This window comes from Mytilus galloprovincialis, chromosome 2, assembly GCF_965363235.1.
Source record: "Mytilus galloprovincialis chromosome 2, xbMytGall1.hap1.1, whole genome shotgun sequence".
NCBI classification, from domain to species: Eukaryota; Metazoa; Mollusca; class Bivalvia; order Mytilida; family Mytilidae; genus Mytilus; species Mytilus galloprovincialis.
In genome coordinates this window covers 44,465,448-44,480,319 of record NC_134839.1, presented here as the reverse complement: position 1 = coordinate 44,480,319, position 14,872 = coordinate 44,465,448, and the positions used below count along the sequence as shown (strand labels likewise).

Below are 14,872 nucleotides of genomic sequence, written 5' to 3'. Positions count from 1 at the left end.
ATGTGTTTACTTTTGTTTCTTTTATACAAAAGAGTGTAGTGCTCAAAATCCAGTAGGAAAACACAGTACATTGTACATAGATGTGTAAAGTTAACGCAATTATAATTCAACAATTCAAAAGATTGTGGTTTGTCTAACAATTATAACACAGTCCTTAAGACACTGCTCAACACTCCGACAGCTTATATCATGAGTGTTCTATTATTTCATGACAGTAGTTTTCACAAATCATTAATCAACAGTGAGGATCAATTTTAGATGATGTCAGTTAATATGGTGGGTTTAGATATTTAGTGAATCATTGTTTCCTTCTGTATCTTAATCTGCATTTTCTATCTTCTGCCAATATAGGGCACACACACAATAGACAACTTTCGAGTTCGATGCATTTCCGTAAAAAACTCTGGTTTTAGTGAACGTCATTTGTGCGTTTAGGGGTGTTGTCACTTCCATTCTAATGTTGAGCGATTGGTTGGAAAACTATAATTCTGTATTGTATGAATTATTCGGCAAATTGAATTCTCAAAATTGACAATCAGCACTGCTGTCATTAGGGAATTGTCATTAAGTACCTACAGAACAACCATTATTTCTTGTCTATCCTGCACAACGACGATCACTAAGACGCTTTATGAACGTTAATAGTGCAGGGATACAGGCGAGCCCCTCTATCTGGTAAATGACGTCATAAAGGCACGCATAATTGACGAGTTTTTTCCGGTAACGGATGAACTCGAAAGTGATCTATTGGAATAAAAGGCAACTATCCACCAGTATTTTAATCTGTATATACAGGGTTGTACTGGGTACAATGTAATACTGGGCAATACTGGGTAAAATAAGATACTGGCCTGAATTTACTGATAGTACATGTATGATACTAAACCCCTAACGGGAGGGATTGTTCCTGATATTCATATAATGAAGACATAATCTTTCAATCAGTTTAATTGAGGTCTGGAGCTGCAATCTATTTAAGATATATATATATAAACATATTTTGATTTATAAATAAGTTTACTTGTTTGAGAGTCTTATAGTTATGCACCTCCACCAAATTGAAAATTGCAGAAAGAGTTTAGGAATTAAATGCTTTAAAAGCAACAGTTAGTTTATTGCTATCCAAGCTGAATCTTGAAATATGAAATTGGTGATCCATAAATGTACTTATTTCATACAACTACATTGCAATGGAAAACTTTAGTGAAACAGAAAGTCAGTAATTATTTGTCAAAACAAATTAAACAAGAAATTACATTGTTTACTCTAAAATACATTGGAGAAATACATGTATATACAGGGTTTGTAGAGTATTTTCTTACAGGTTGATAATATTAGTTATTATACATTTTGTATATAGTCTGAACATGGCTTAAGCTTTTTATGTAAACACTTAGACCAATCCAGACAGGAGGGTGATTTCATAGATATTTAGGAAAGAAAGGTTTTTCCATTACAATTGTCTTGTGTGTCTTTAAATACATGCAGTGTGCACTTGTCTCAGAGTTGCTAGAATAATACTTTCTCAAATGTATACACTTGTACATGTATTATACGTGTCATAACTATATATATTGTTGTTCATTGACCAATTATCTCTTGCAAATATTACTTTATTGTTGGTTAACATTTAACTGGTAAAATAACACTTTTTTTGTCGAGTCTGCGTTAAGTTTTGGTGGTCAAGTCCATATCTCAGATACTATAAGCAATAGGTCTAGTATATTCAGTGTATTGAAGAACTGTAAGCTACAGGTGTCATCTGACCTTGACCTCATTTTCATGGTTCAGTGGTTATACTAAGTTTTTGTGTTTTGGTCTGTTTTTCTTATACTGTATGCAATAGGTCAATTATATTAGGTGTATGGAATGATTGTAAGGTGAACATGTTTAGTTGGCAGGTGTCATCTGACCTTGACCTCATTTTCATGGTTCAGTGGTTAAAGTCAAGCATTCGTGTACTGGGGACACATTCTTGTTTCTAATACTATATGCAATAGGTCAACTATATTTGGTGTATGGAAATATTTTATGATCTGTATGTCAGTCGCGCATGTTTTATTTGACCTTGACCTCATTCTCACGGTTCATTGCTCAGTGTTTGTGTTTTGGTCTGTTTTTCTTAAACTATACATTATGATATTGTATAGTTTAAGAAAAATTATGTAAGCAGTAGGTCAACTATCTATGTTGTATGGAAGAATTGTTAGCTGTACATGCCTGCTTGGCATGGTTAATCTGACCTTGACCTCATTTTATTGGTTCATTGGTCATTGTTTAGTTTTCTTGGTTAATGTTAAGTTTTTGTGACAGTTGTATTAAAGCTTTCTATTTAGGACTATAAACATAATGTCATTGATTAGTAAAGAAGGCGAGACATTTCAGCGTGTGCACACTTGTTTAGGTTAATAGAGCAAATATCCTTCAAGTTGGCTGTAATCATATGCCATATTTATTAGCACTTGTACAAAATATGTACATCAAATGGGTTATTTCCTACTATTGCTACTGTTGATTCATAATTATTCAAAGGATACCAATTTTTGTGGGTTCTTGGGTACAGGTGAACCACGAATTCAAATGTTCAATGAATAACATGTTTTCAATAGGCTTTGTATACAGAGGCGGGCAAAACCACGAAATCAAATATTCACGAATATGCAAGTTTTCAGCAATCCACTAAAATTGATACCCACAAAAATAAATTCATCCACAGTATGTCTTTATCAAAACAATACTTTTACAAAATGATAGTCATCATAGGGTAATTTGATATATACATGTATGCTCTGCCTTTTAGTGCCCCTGAGGGTTGTTGGTGCAAGTTGTTTGTTTAAAATAGGTATTATCACTCTAACCATGTTTACATATACGGACCATAATTTGCTATTGGGCTCGTTTCCTATAACGATAGAAAAGTGATAAAAATGTGTATTACTGTAAGAAAAGTTGTAAATACATCTAAAGATGCCTTTATTTTTATCAACATACAAGTGTATGCTACTCTTCCCTAGAAAAAAAATTGAAATTAACAAATTTCAAAGATTATACCACCGTATTTTTGTGTCGTTTCTCGCGTTACTTTTCGCTTCCGAAGTGCATAACACTGACTTATTTATAGATAATTGTCACCGGCAAATTCGTAACTTTTGCTTTCAAATAATAAAGAACATCGACCAATAAGAATAGTCAGAAGAAAATGCCGAGAACTATAAGTATTTCTGTAGCAGGTGTAAGAACACTAGCGTTACTTTGGTTTCCGATTTCGTAACACAAATTTTAGATGATGTAATCTGCTTTGTTGTAATAGAATTCTTTATAACAATATGCAAATATGAACTCTCGCGAGATGTTCAAACAGGTAAATCAGAGAGGATTTACATTCTAGTTTTGTTCTTCGTAATAATTAAGTTAGAAAATGACGTTATCGTTATGCGTTACATTTCACAAGAAACAGAAGTCCAGTTATTTCCTTTTTTTTTATTAAAATTGTTTTCGTCGTTAAGTTCTAATCATTTCCGGTCATACGTGAAACATGTGACTAACATATGATCACGCCCTTACGGCCGGATATACGAAATACTAGGTCTTAACATTGTTTTGGTTTCCAACGGGATGTTAGCAAACATAATCTGTAGACTTGTTTCGTCTTGTTTAAAAAAGGAAAATACAATTTTCAAAGAGATTGCGCCGGGGGTCTGTTATTTTTCCTATGTGCATAATGTTACATACCATCTTGTGTGAAAATAAATGCCCAATGACTTGACAAAATCAATTTCGGACGTTATAACACACTTCGTTTCTGGATAACGATGTAAAGGGCCCTTGGAAAATTCAATCGAAATTACGTCTCTTATCATTGTGCCGATGCTCGTTGGATTGATTTTGCTTCAGTAGTAAATATTACTGGATATTTTAGGTGAATAAAGATAATTTAATAAAAAATACATGTTAATATACCGTTACACTTGGAATGTACAAAGCTGGTATCTTTGTCACAATTTTTAATTAATTTTTTTTATTCATGTTCTGCAAACACTTTTCAGAAACGCAATAAACTTGTCAAAGGAGAAGTTAACTTTTACCATGCATGACTTGGAAGGAAGTACTTTATAGATTTTAGCCCACTAAAGTAGGTTAAAATGTGGAAACCATGTAGATGGTGTACAGGTCACAAATATCACATGGTGCCTATTTTTTTTGAAAGATTAGAACTTGTTCTAAATCTTTACTTAGGCACCAGCCTCCCTAACAACAGGACAGGTTAGCTACTGTTACTAAATGTATTCACACTGAAATATAGTTCCCTATGGTTCTGATATATGTGCACATAATACACATATAAACTGAAAAAAACTGGGTATATTATTGGAGCAGTTCATTCAAGAATGTATGTCATTAAGGTGTGTTGATGTGCAGGCTTTTAAAAAAACATTTTGATTAGGTAACTGGGTATTGATTCAACTAGTATGATTGACAACTGTCATTATCACTAAACAATCAGAGACATGGTGAACCTTTAATTACAATGCCCCACCTCCTAAACTGCCAATCAAATTGACCACATTACCTATCAACCTCAGTCTTACATAATTATACAGACCACTCAATATAATTCTTAATACACAAGTATTTGACCTCATAATTGAATACACAAATGTGTATATTAGATGTTTGATATTTATAAGGATGATAGATTTATTTATTGCCAATTACTTTTGATTTACATTACATAAAGTGATTCTGTAAATTATATCCGAAAGATAAATGATTAATTGATTAACAAGATCTTAAAAAAATGAAATATGAATATAAATATGAATAAATAAAAGGTATTCAAGTAAGGCCTATAATTTACTTGATAAATTTCCAATAATCATCTGTAATTAATCAACAATTAGATAAGGACACTTTTTTTTTTATCAGGAATTGGCTTGAAACAGTTTAAAAATTTTAAAACTTTTAATTATAACAAACCATTGTTTATTAGTTTATTTCCCATCAATCATTATGTCTATTTTAGTCATTTGAATTTTTATTAGAAGTGAATACATATGTTTGCAATCAAGAAAGAATCCACATTTCAATGATAAGTTTTTTAATTGGTTACGTTGAAAAAGTATATTTTCAATGCCCTGTGTTGAAAAATACTTTAAAAATTGACCAAAAGGCACTCTAAAACTTTTAATCTTCAATGCCCTATAACCTCTGTTTTAACTTACAAAATGCCCCATAACAACATTTTTCAATTTTGTTTGTTGACACTTTAAAGAACTTTTTAAGCTGTTGGTCTAGATTTATGTCTTACAAGGATAGTTGGTAACATTTACTAAAGAATTTTTGCATTTTTTTGTTTTTTTGAAACATGTTCAGAACCGGCAACATATGATAAGATATAAACTACAGTTTAAATAAAATTTTGCAAATTAAGAGACCCATATTATTTAATTTGAGCTCATTTTATAGATCTTCATACTGGAAAAGCAAGTTTCCTTCTAAAGACCTGCTGTAAATGCAATTTTCAGCAATAGTGCTTTATAAATGTTCATTTTTCCCCACCATACCTTAATATGAAATAATTCAAACTACTCTTCTAATCTTTCCATGAGTGATTTCCATCACTTTGATTCTTTACTGGATTTAAAGAATTTTACATTGCCAATGATTTGGAATAAATTGTATATAACTGGAATTTCAAAACCAAATATAAATACATTTTTTTGGCTAAAACATCAAGATACAACGATTATTGTATCCTGTATCAATGAAGAAAATAGGGAAATTTCTGAATAAATTGTACTATTGTTTTCAAAACAAGCACATATTTAGGAGGTTTATAATACTGTTACATTTAAGATGGATTTTAAGAAAAAGTATACTGTTCAGATTATTTTAAGCAGATTTTGCAATAAAATAAAACTAAAAAAAATGCTTTCGGTTTCTTATGGTTTCCTGTCGCGTTTAAAAAAACCTTTAATTTAACATTGAAAATAGATTTTAAATATTAACATGAAGCAAGTAACACTCGTAATGGTGTTCATTTATGTTTTTTGAAATATATTGTGCAAAATAAAGAAAATAAAGATTGGTTTCCTGTTTGGTTTCCTGTCACGTAAACGGTGAATCAAAATGTATTAATTTTTTCTCGAAAAACTCAATTGTTCCATTAATACTATTCTAACAGACTAACACCAACGCAACCCACAGAATAAAAGTTAAAGTTTTAGAACTTATAAAAAAGGATACAAAAAGAAACCAAAGGCCGAAAACCAAATTATTGTCCATATGTACATCACATGACATTATCATGGAATAAAGAATCCTCCTGTTAGTGTTACCTGTTAAGTTCTATCAACAATGTAGCTAATGCTTCGTGGCCGAGTGATTTAAGTAGTTTCTACTGTTATAAATAGCCAGTCAACACTAAGGTTGTGAGTTGAACATCGCTTGTGTGGATGCACTAGAATCCAATCCAAATTGACTAGGATTGTTAGTTTCCCTATCAAAGGTTGTGATTTTCTCCAGGCACTCCGGCTTCCTTCATCAATAACAACTGGCCGCCATGATATAGCCATAAGTGGTGCTTAAAAGTGCTGATAAAACACCAAAAATAGTTGTGTATTCAAAGGGGGGTGGGGTTGGATCTGGAGGTTGGAACCCTTCTTTTTTTCTTGATGATCAATGCATTTGAAGGGGGACGTTTAGTTGGACCTGCCTTTTTCATCCTGCGTTGGAAACTCCCCCTTTGGAAAATGGTTGGATCAGCTCCTTGATATATACATTGTTACTTATACATTTTATTTATTAGTCCCCTAACGACGAAGTCAAAGTTGATTTTAGGTTAGCACTCAGTCCGTCTGTCTGTCCATCCATCAGTCTGGCTAATCAGTCTTCGACACTTTATTTCTTCGTTCTTGAAGATATTTATTTGATATTTGGTATATAGTGTTATCATGACGAGTTAAAGATCAATTTCGAATTTTGTTCCGGTCTGAAAATTGAGTCCAGAGTTATGGTCCATTTCTAATGTTAGAGTACTATGCATATATGTTAAACCATATTTCTGTACACAGGGAGAATACTCATTTTTTAAAAGACTTTCTTTGGTAAATTGTTTGAAGAATTTTGTGACGGGTTTGTTTGTTATATTTTGAATAAACTAATTTTGTGAATGCTATGTACATGATATACATGTAATATATAAAAAAAATTATGAAGTGAAATCCTTTAATTAGATAATAATCTATTTTAATTATTAAAGGTATATATATTTCATTACATTACATTGTGTAGAAAAAGTTGTTAACATTTTATAGATGAGTTAACAAATATATATTAGTTTGTGACAAGTAAAAGAAAAAAATATTTGGAACTATTAATTATATTTGATTATAATTTGAAAATAGATATACATTGTAATACATCATTTCTAATTTTAAAGAACTATTAATCATATCTAATGTTAAGAGTGTTTTCCATACTTTTTTTCATCATGCTTGAAGATATTGATTGATAAATGGTATATGTATTTATCATGACAAGTTACAGATCACGTTTGAATTTTTTATTCTGTCTAAAAATTTTGTGCAGAGTTGTGGTCCTCGGACTTGAAAAATTCACTCATACAATCAGTTTTCCACACTGTTTTTAGTCATGCTTGAAGATATTGACTTGATATTTTCTTTTTGTTTACACCATGACAAGTTTTAGAACAAATTAGCATTTTGTTCCAGTATAATAAATTTTGAACTGGTAGAGGACTTATGTATTGCCATTCAATACTCTCAGAATGCTTTTTTTTACAGAAATACTAAGAAATAATTTCAGTGAAAATTATCAAGAAATCTCAAAAGTATTGTTGTTGCAATACATTGAATCAAATGCTGTGGGGTTATCTGAATACACCACTGTATGTTAATTAAATCATATAAATGTAAACATGTAAAGGTAAATCATCACATTGGGCTAGTGACTGGTTATCATATGATCTTTGACCTTTTAGATTTACAGGTTTTAAAAATAATATAATCTGAAATGATTGATTAACATGAATTGTAAAAGTAAGTGACCATTAGAATTGATACATTGTGTATAAATTTAACAAGTGGAAGGATTGAATATCTTTTTTCACCTGATCTATAAATGAAATCCTGGGACTTTAATTACCATGATAACACAAGCTTACAGTAGTATATTAGTCCTAGATGAAATCATGTGACAATTAGATAATAACAAACGAATTGAAATAATCTGAATTTTTAACCTCTGTATTCCACCATAGTAACCTAATAGAGAGATAAATAATATATATATATTATTCATACAAGAAAGGCAAAGGTAAAACAAATTTTAGTTAAATATCACCTTATCCAAATGTTTGAAATGTTTCAAAATATTAAAGAAGTCTATAACTAATAAAATAATGATTGTTTTAAATGTAATTAAGATGATAAGTTTAAGATTAGAATCATTTATGTAATTGGTTAATTTGCAGAAATCACATGTCTGCATTTTACAATATCTTTGACATTATTGCTGCAATAATGGCTTATATTGTAGATTATAAGCAGCCCTAAATCTATTATCTACAGAAATAGTCTTTTTTCAAGGACTTCTATACAGTCCTAAATAGACTAAACTTTGATATTATAATCAATGAACACACAAATCTGATCACAAGAGTCTTCAATTTTTTTTCTCTGCAAACCACTTATCTAGTCCAAATAGAACTAAAATGATTTTTACTGTTCAGGGTCAGAGGTATTCCTTTAACATTTGACATTAAAAGGAAGTTTTTTCTCGTGCTCTCTGTCATTTAATATTCCATATTAGCTGTTTTTTCTGTCAATTTGCTATCCCAAAAAGCCCCTAAAATGAAATATGAAAAAAGAGTGAAAACCGTAACCGCTTCGAGAAATGTAACCTTTTCATTGTTAGTCATGTAAATATCACCAAATCATTTACTCTTTTGTATATTTGCATATATAATATATATAAATTTGTTATCAAAACTTGATCCAATAAAAAATGTTTAAGTATTTAATGTAAATCAAAATACCAGGTTTACTCTTCTAGTATTTTTTGAAGATTTTGTTTAGGCATTGAGTAAAACCAATTAAATGGGCATAAAAGATGAACGTTATATTTACCTGACTTGACCATTTTGGTCAATGAATACATATATATTACAACACCAAATTTTGTGTTGGTTTTATTGAGGGATTCTGCCTAGAGTGATCATGGTCTAAGATTCCTGCTACTTCTAAGAGTACTAGGATTTATTTTTTTTTAAAGTTTTTAAAGTCAGATTTTTTTCCCCTAGTATTTTTGTAAAATTCCTGCAATGATAATTTATTCATTCCAAAAATCAAACTTATCTGAACTGGTATTGATTCGTATTTATGCATCATAAACATTATAATGTCAGGATAACAGTTAGCTAAACATTAATTTTGGTGAAATATAAGCAACCATTTTACAGGTGACAAATTCAAAATTTGGAGGGAAACAGATTGAACATTGGGGACACAATGCTGCATGAGTCAGAAATATTCAAATGTAATCTGAGAAGTCACTAATCTCATGTAGACTGTAATGTTTTCTAATTTGCATAAATTTTAAGATGATTTTGTTTCTAACTTGCCTAATATATTTAGTAATTAATCAATTCATGTTCAATCATTTTTGGTCTGTAGAATAAAATTGAGAAAGGAAATGAGGAATGTGTCAAAGCGACAACAACCCGACCATAGAGCAGACAACAGCCGAAGGCCACCAAGAAGTTCATCTTGGCCACTTGTTTTTAGATTTTCATTTATGACAAGTAATTTTGTTGCAGATTTTTCAGCAAATCCAATAGTAAAATTTTGCAGCTAGAAGTTAATTATTTCAATTTTTTCCTCTTTTCTTAATGTTCATGTTGTTATTGCCATTCAAACTTATGAATGACCCTGTTGTGTATTTGTGTATATGTCGTGTACAAGTTGCGATTATGTACAGGTTATAACATGTACAAAAATATTGTACATGTTATAACTTGTATAATGCAAAAATACAAGTTATAACATGTACAAAAGTACCTCGTACATGTTATAACCTGTACAAAATATTGCTTAAAAATGGTTTTAACTTGTACAAAATCGAAAAATAAGGATATGTTTCTATTATTGCAACAGATGTTATTAACCTCAATAATATTTTCATAACTTTTTTATTATTCCTTCGTGTAACTTTGTTAGTGTGTTTTGTTCTTTTTTGATACAGTTAATGTCTAGGGGTCGGTATTACAAAGCATTCCTAAGACCTGTCATAAGATATATCTTAGGACATGTCTTATGCTCCTCTTAGGACTATAGCTATGGACATATCTTTATTTGATGAATTATAATTGTGAGTGTCCACTTTAAAGGCATAGTAAAATACTTTCATTCTAGTTGACACTAAAATACATAAGAGGATAGCCAGGATAGATGTGTCTACAAAGACAATTGGGAATGGAAATGGGGTGTGTGTTTAAAAGACAAAAACCCAGTCATGGAGCACACAACATCCAAAGACCACAAATACATGCTCTCAAAGCTAGTAGAGGATATATATTTAAAACATCAAAATGACATTCGCTTCATGCAATGATCTTATAGTTTATAAAAAAAAAATGAGTTTAAAATTTACATTAGCATGCTGAAGGCCAAAAATGTTGAAGAGCAGATTCAAAGATATTGATAATGAAGCGTGGTCCAATGAAGAATATTTCAGCTCTCTCTTGCTTTTAAAGAGTAAGCATATAAGACATTGTTGTAGTCTCTGCATGCTATAAAACAAGAGGGAGGAGTATTACTCAACTTTATTAGGCATCGTTCTTTAAATTTTTGGAAGAATTTAGTTACTAGTATCTAATGTAATTGTCATTGGGGAATGCAAGCTTTTAGTAAATAGTGTCACACTTATTTAAGCCATAGGGGACTGCATAAAACATACAATTACATGCAAACACATTTTGCCAGCATAAGTCATGAAAAATATATTTCTGAAACTTTGTGTGCATTGTCCTCTACTGAAAAAGGCACGTTTTGGTCTATTTATTGTTGTTCTTTATGCATTGGTGAATTTAAGGGGGTTCGCGGGTCTAAATCATTTATATAGGATTTCTCTATATTTTTCTATAAATGAACTTTATCTTATGGTTAATAGAAAAATAAAATAAAAAAATGGGGACACCGTTCATTGCGCTCACCATCTGCCTTCGAAAGAAGCATACATTTTTGTAAAGGTGTTTTTTTTTCTGTTGAAGTAATAGGAGAAATAAAGGTAATATCGAAATAAAAAAAAGAAATTTATTACAGAAATCGCTCAAATTTTACAATAATTTAGTTTAAGTACAGCTTATATGGAAATTATATTAAAAAAGATAGGTCACCGATGAGTTGAAAAAGATATTTCAATTTTAAAGCCAAAAAATGGCATTTTCCACCAAAGGGAGATAATTTGGAACTTTTTCAATGATGTATACATTTTAAAAGTCATCTGGGGCCAGCCAACACGAATTGATTGTTTTGAATGATTTTTATACGACCGCAAAATTTGAAAAATTTTTCGTCGTATATTGCTATCACGTTGGCGTCGTCGTCTGCGTCGTCGTCGTCTTCCGAATACTTTTAGTTTTCGCACTCTAACTTTAGTAAAAGTGAATGGAAATCTATGAAATTTTAACACAAGGTTTATGACCACAAAAGGAAGGTTAGTATTGATTTTGGGAGTTTTGGTCCCAACATTTTAGGAATTAGGGGCCAAAAAGGGCCCAAATAAGCATTTTCTTGGTTTTCGCACTATAACTTTAGTTTAAGTTAATAGAAATCTATGAAATTTTGACACAAGGTTTATGACCACAAAAGAACGGTTGGGATTGATTTTGGGAGTTTTGGTTTCAACAGTTTAGGAATTAAGGGCCAAAAAAGGGCCCAAATAAGCATTATTCTTGGTTTTCGCACAATAACTTTAGTTTAGGTAAATAGAAATCAATGAAATTTAAACATAATATTAATGACTACAAAAGGAAGGTTGGTATTGATTTTGGGAGTTTAGGTCCCAACAGTTTAGGAATTAGGGGCCAAAAAGGGACCCAAATAAGCATTTTTCTTGGTTTTCGCACCATAACGTTAGTATAAGTAAATAGAAATCTATGAAATTTAAACACAAGGTTTATGACCATAAAAGGAAGGTTGGTATTGATTTTGGGAGTTTTGGTCCCAACATAATAAGGGGCCCAAAGGGTCCAAAATTAAACTTTGTTTGATTTCATCAAAATTGAATAATTGGGGTTCTTTGATATGCCGAATCTAACTCAGTCATGACTGTGTATGTAGATTCTTAACTTTTTGTCCTGTTTTCAAATTGGTCTACATTAAGGTCCAAAGGGTCCAAAATTAAACTTAGTTTGATTTTGACAAAAAATGAATCAGTTAGGTTCTTTGATATGCTGAATCTAAAAATGTACTTAGATTCTTGATTATTGGCCCAGTTTTCAAGTTAGTCCAAATCGGGGTCCAAAATTAAACTTTGTTTGATTTCATCAAAAATTGAATAAATGGGGTTCTTTGATATACCAAATCTAACTGTGTATGTAGATTCTTCATTTTTGGTCCTGTTTTCAAATTGGTCTACACTAAAGTCCAAAGGGTCCAAAATTAAACTTAGTCTGATTTTAACAAAAATTGAAATCTTGGGGTTCTTTGATATGCTGAATTTAAAAATGTACTTAGATTTTTTATTATGGGCCCAGTTTTCAAGTTGGTCCAAATCAGGATCTAAAATTATTATATTAAGTATTGTGCAATAGCAAGTCTTTTCAATTGCACAGTATTGCGCAATGGCAAGAAATATCTAATTGCACAATATTGTGAAATAGCAAATTTTTTTTTAATTAGAGTTATCTTTCTTTGTCCAGAATAGTAAGCAAGAAATGTCTAATTGCAAAATATTGTGCAATAGCAAGATTTTTTTTTAATTGGAGTTATCTTTCTTTGTCCAGAATCAACTTAAATCTTTGTTATATACAATATACAATGTATATTCACTTTTTACTACCAACTGATAAATAAAAATAATCTTTACCATTCAGTGATAACAAGCAGTTTTTTTACATCTTAATATTTTATGATGTATTTAAATGAGTAGTTATTGTTGCAAACTCCATTAGAAATTTTAATTGAGATTAGTTTTGGAATAAGGGAAAGGGGGATGTGATTAAAAAAATTGGGTTCAATTTTTCTCATTTGAAATTTCATAAATAAAAAAGAAAATTTCTTCAAACATTTTTTTGAGAGGATTAATATTCAACAGCATAGTGAATTGCTCTAAGAGAAAACAAAAATTTTAAGTTCATCAGAACACATTCATTCTGTGCCAGAAACCTATGCTGTGTCAACTATTTATTTACAATATACAATGTATATTCACTTTTTCTACCAACTGATAAATTAAAACAATTTTTACCATTCAGTGATAACGAGCACTTTATTTTACATTTTAATATTTTATGATGTATTTAAATGAGTAGTTATTGTTGCAAACTCCATTAGAAATTTGAATTAAGATCAGTTTTGGAAAAAAGGAAAGGGGGATGTGAAAACAAAAGGGGGTGGGGGGGTTAAATTTTTCTCATTTCAGATTTCATAAATAAGAAGAAAATTTCTTCAAACATTTTTTTGAGAGGATTAATATTCAACAGCATAGTGAATTGCTCAAAGGCAAAAAAAATATTTTAAGTTCATTAGACCACATTCATTCTGTGTCAGAAACCTATGCTGTGTCAACTATTTAATCACAATCCAAATTTAGAGCTGAATCCACCTTGAATGTTGTGTCCATACTTGCCCCATCCGCTCAGGGTTCAACCTCTGCGGTCGTATAAAGCTGCGCCCTGCGGAGCATCTGGTTGTACCATATGACAAAGTAACAACTACAAAAGGAAATAAATAAAATTTGTAATGATAAACAAATGTTTGATTTTTTTCTGAAATTTTTATACCCTCGAGCCTCCTTAAATGTATATTTTACTTCATTAAGATTTATCTTAAATTTTGTACAAGTTAAAACCATTTTTAAGCAATATTTTGTACAGGTTAACTTATAACATGTATTAGGTACTTTTGTACATGTTATAACTTGTATTTTTGCATTATACAAGTTATAACATGTACAATATTTTTGTACATGTTATAACCTGTACAAAATCGCAACTTGTACACGACATATACACAGCTAGTATTTGTATATTTATTATAGAACAAAAATAATTATTCTAGGAGGAAATATGAAAAATTTCTTCTAGGTTTTATGGTCAGAATCTCATTTTCCTGTCAATTTGTTCCTGCTAATTTGAATATTTCTGGTAGAAATCACAATAATCTATTTTAAGAAACCTATGTTATGTCAAAAAATTGATCACAATCCAAATTCAGACTTAAGCTTGAATATAGTGTCCAAACTTACCCCAACTGATCAGGGTTTGACCTCTGCAGTCTTATCAGGCTGCACTTGGCAAGGTGTTTTATTTACAGTTAAGATTGACATTCAGCTTGGGATTAACTTTTTTTGATATTATAAATTTGTAAACCTTCATGGATTGCTATGAAACTAATGTAGCTAATCTTCAAGATCAAGAAATAGCGAATTTAGATTTAAAAAGAAATTGATTATGTTTGCTTAGAATCTTCAGAAGTGACAGTGGCTCATATTTTATATCTCCTGAACCATCAGACAAAGGGGATATAGGACATTGATACACACTATGAGCCTATATCGCCTGGGAAACCCAAATAGCAATTATATAAAATGTATACTGGAGTGTCCTGATTTTAACATAAACTGATCA

General features: G+C 30.6%; 1 protein-coding gene across 4 annotated transcripts in view; it reads left to right on the top strand.

The window, feature by feature from the left end:
• The window catches only part of LOC143063650 (stAR-related lipid transfer protein 3-like), a 92,418-nt gene continuing 77,546 nt past the window's right edge, over positions 1 to 14,872 (top strand). For 2 of the 4 annotated variants that reach the window (XM_076235907.1, XM_076235904.1), the window contains exon 1: positions 1 to 276. In XM_076235907.1, the coding sequence (XP_076092022.1) occupies positions 259 to 276 (18 nt within the window). In that variant the 5' untranslated portion in view covers positions 1 to 258. Of the gene's footprint in view, positions 277 to 8,041; positions 8,061 to 8,318; positions 8,338 to 14,872 lie in introns of those variants that run through there. The other 2 variants (XM_076235905.1, XM_076235906.1) reach the window with 2 other exon arrangements.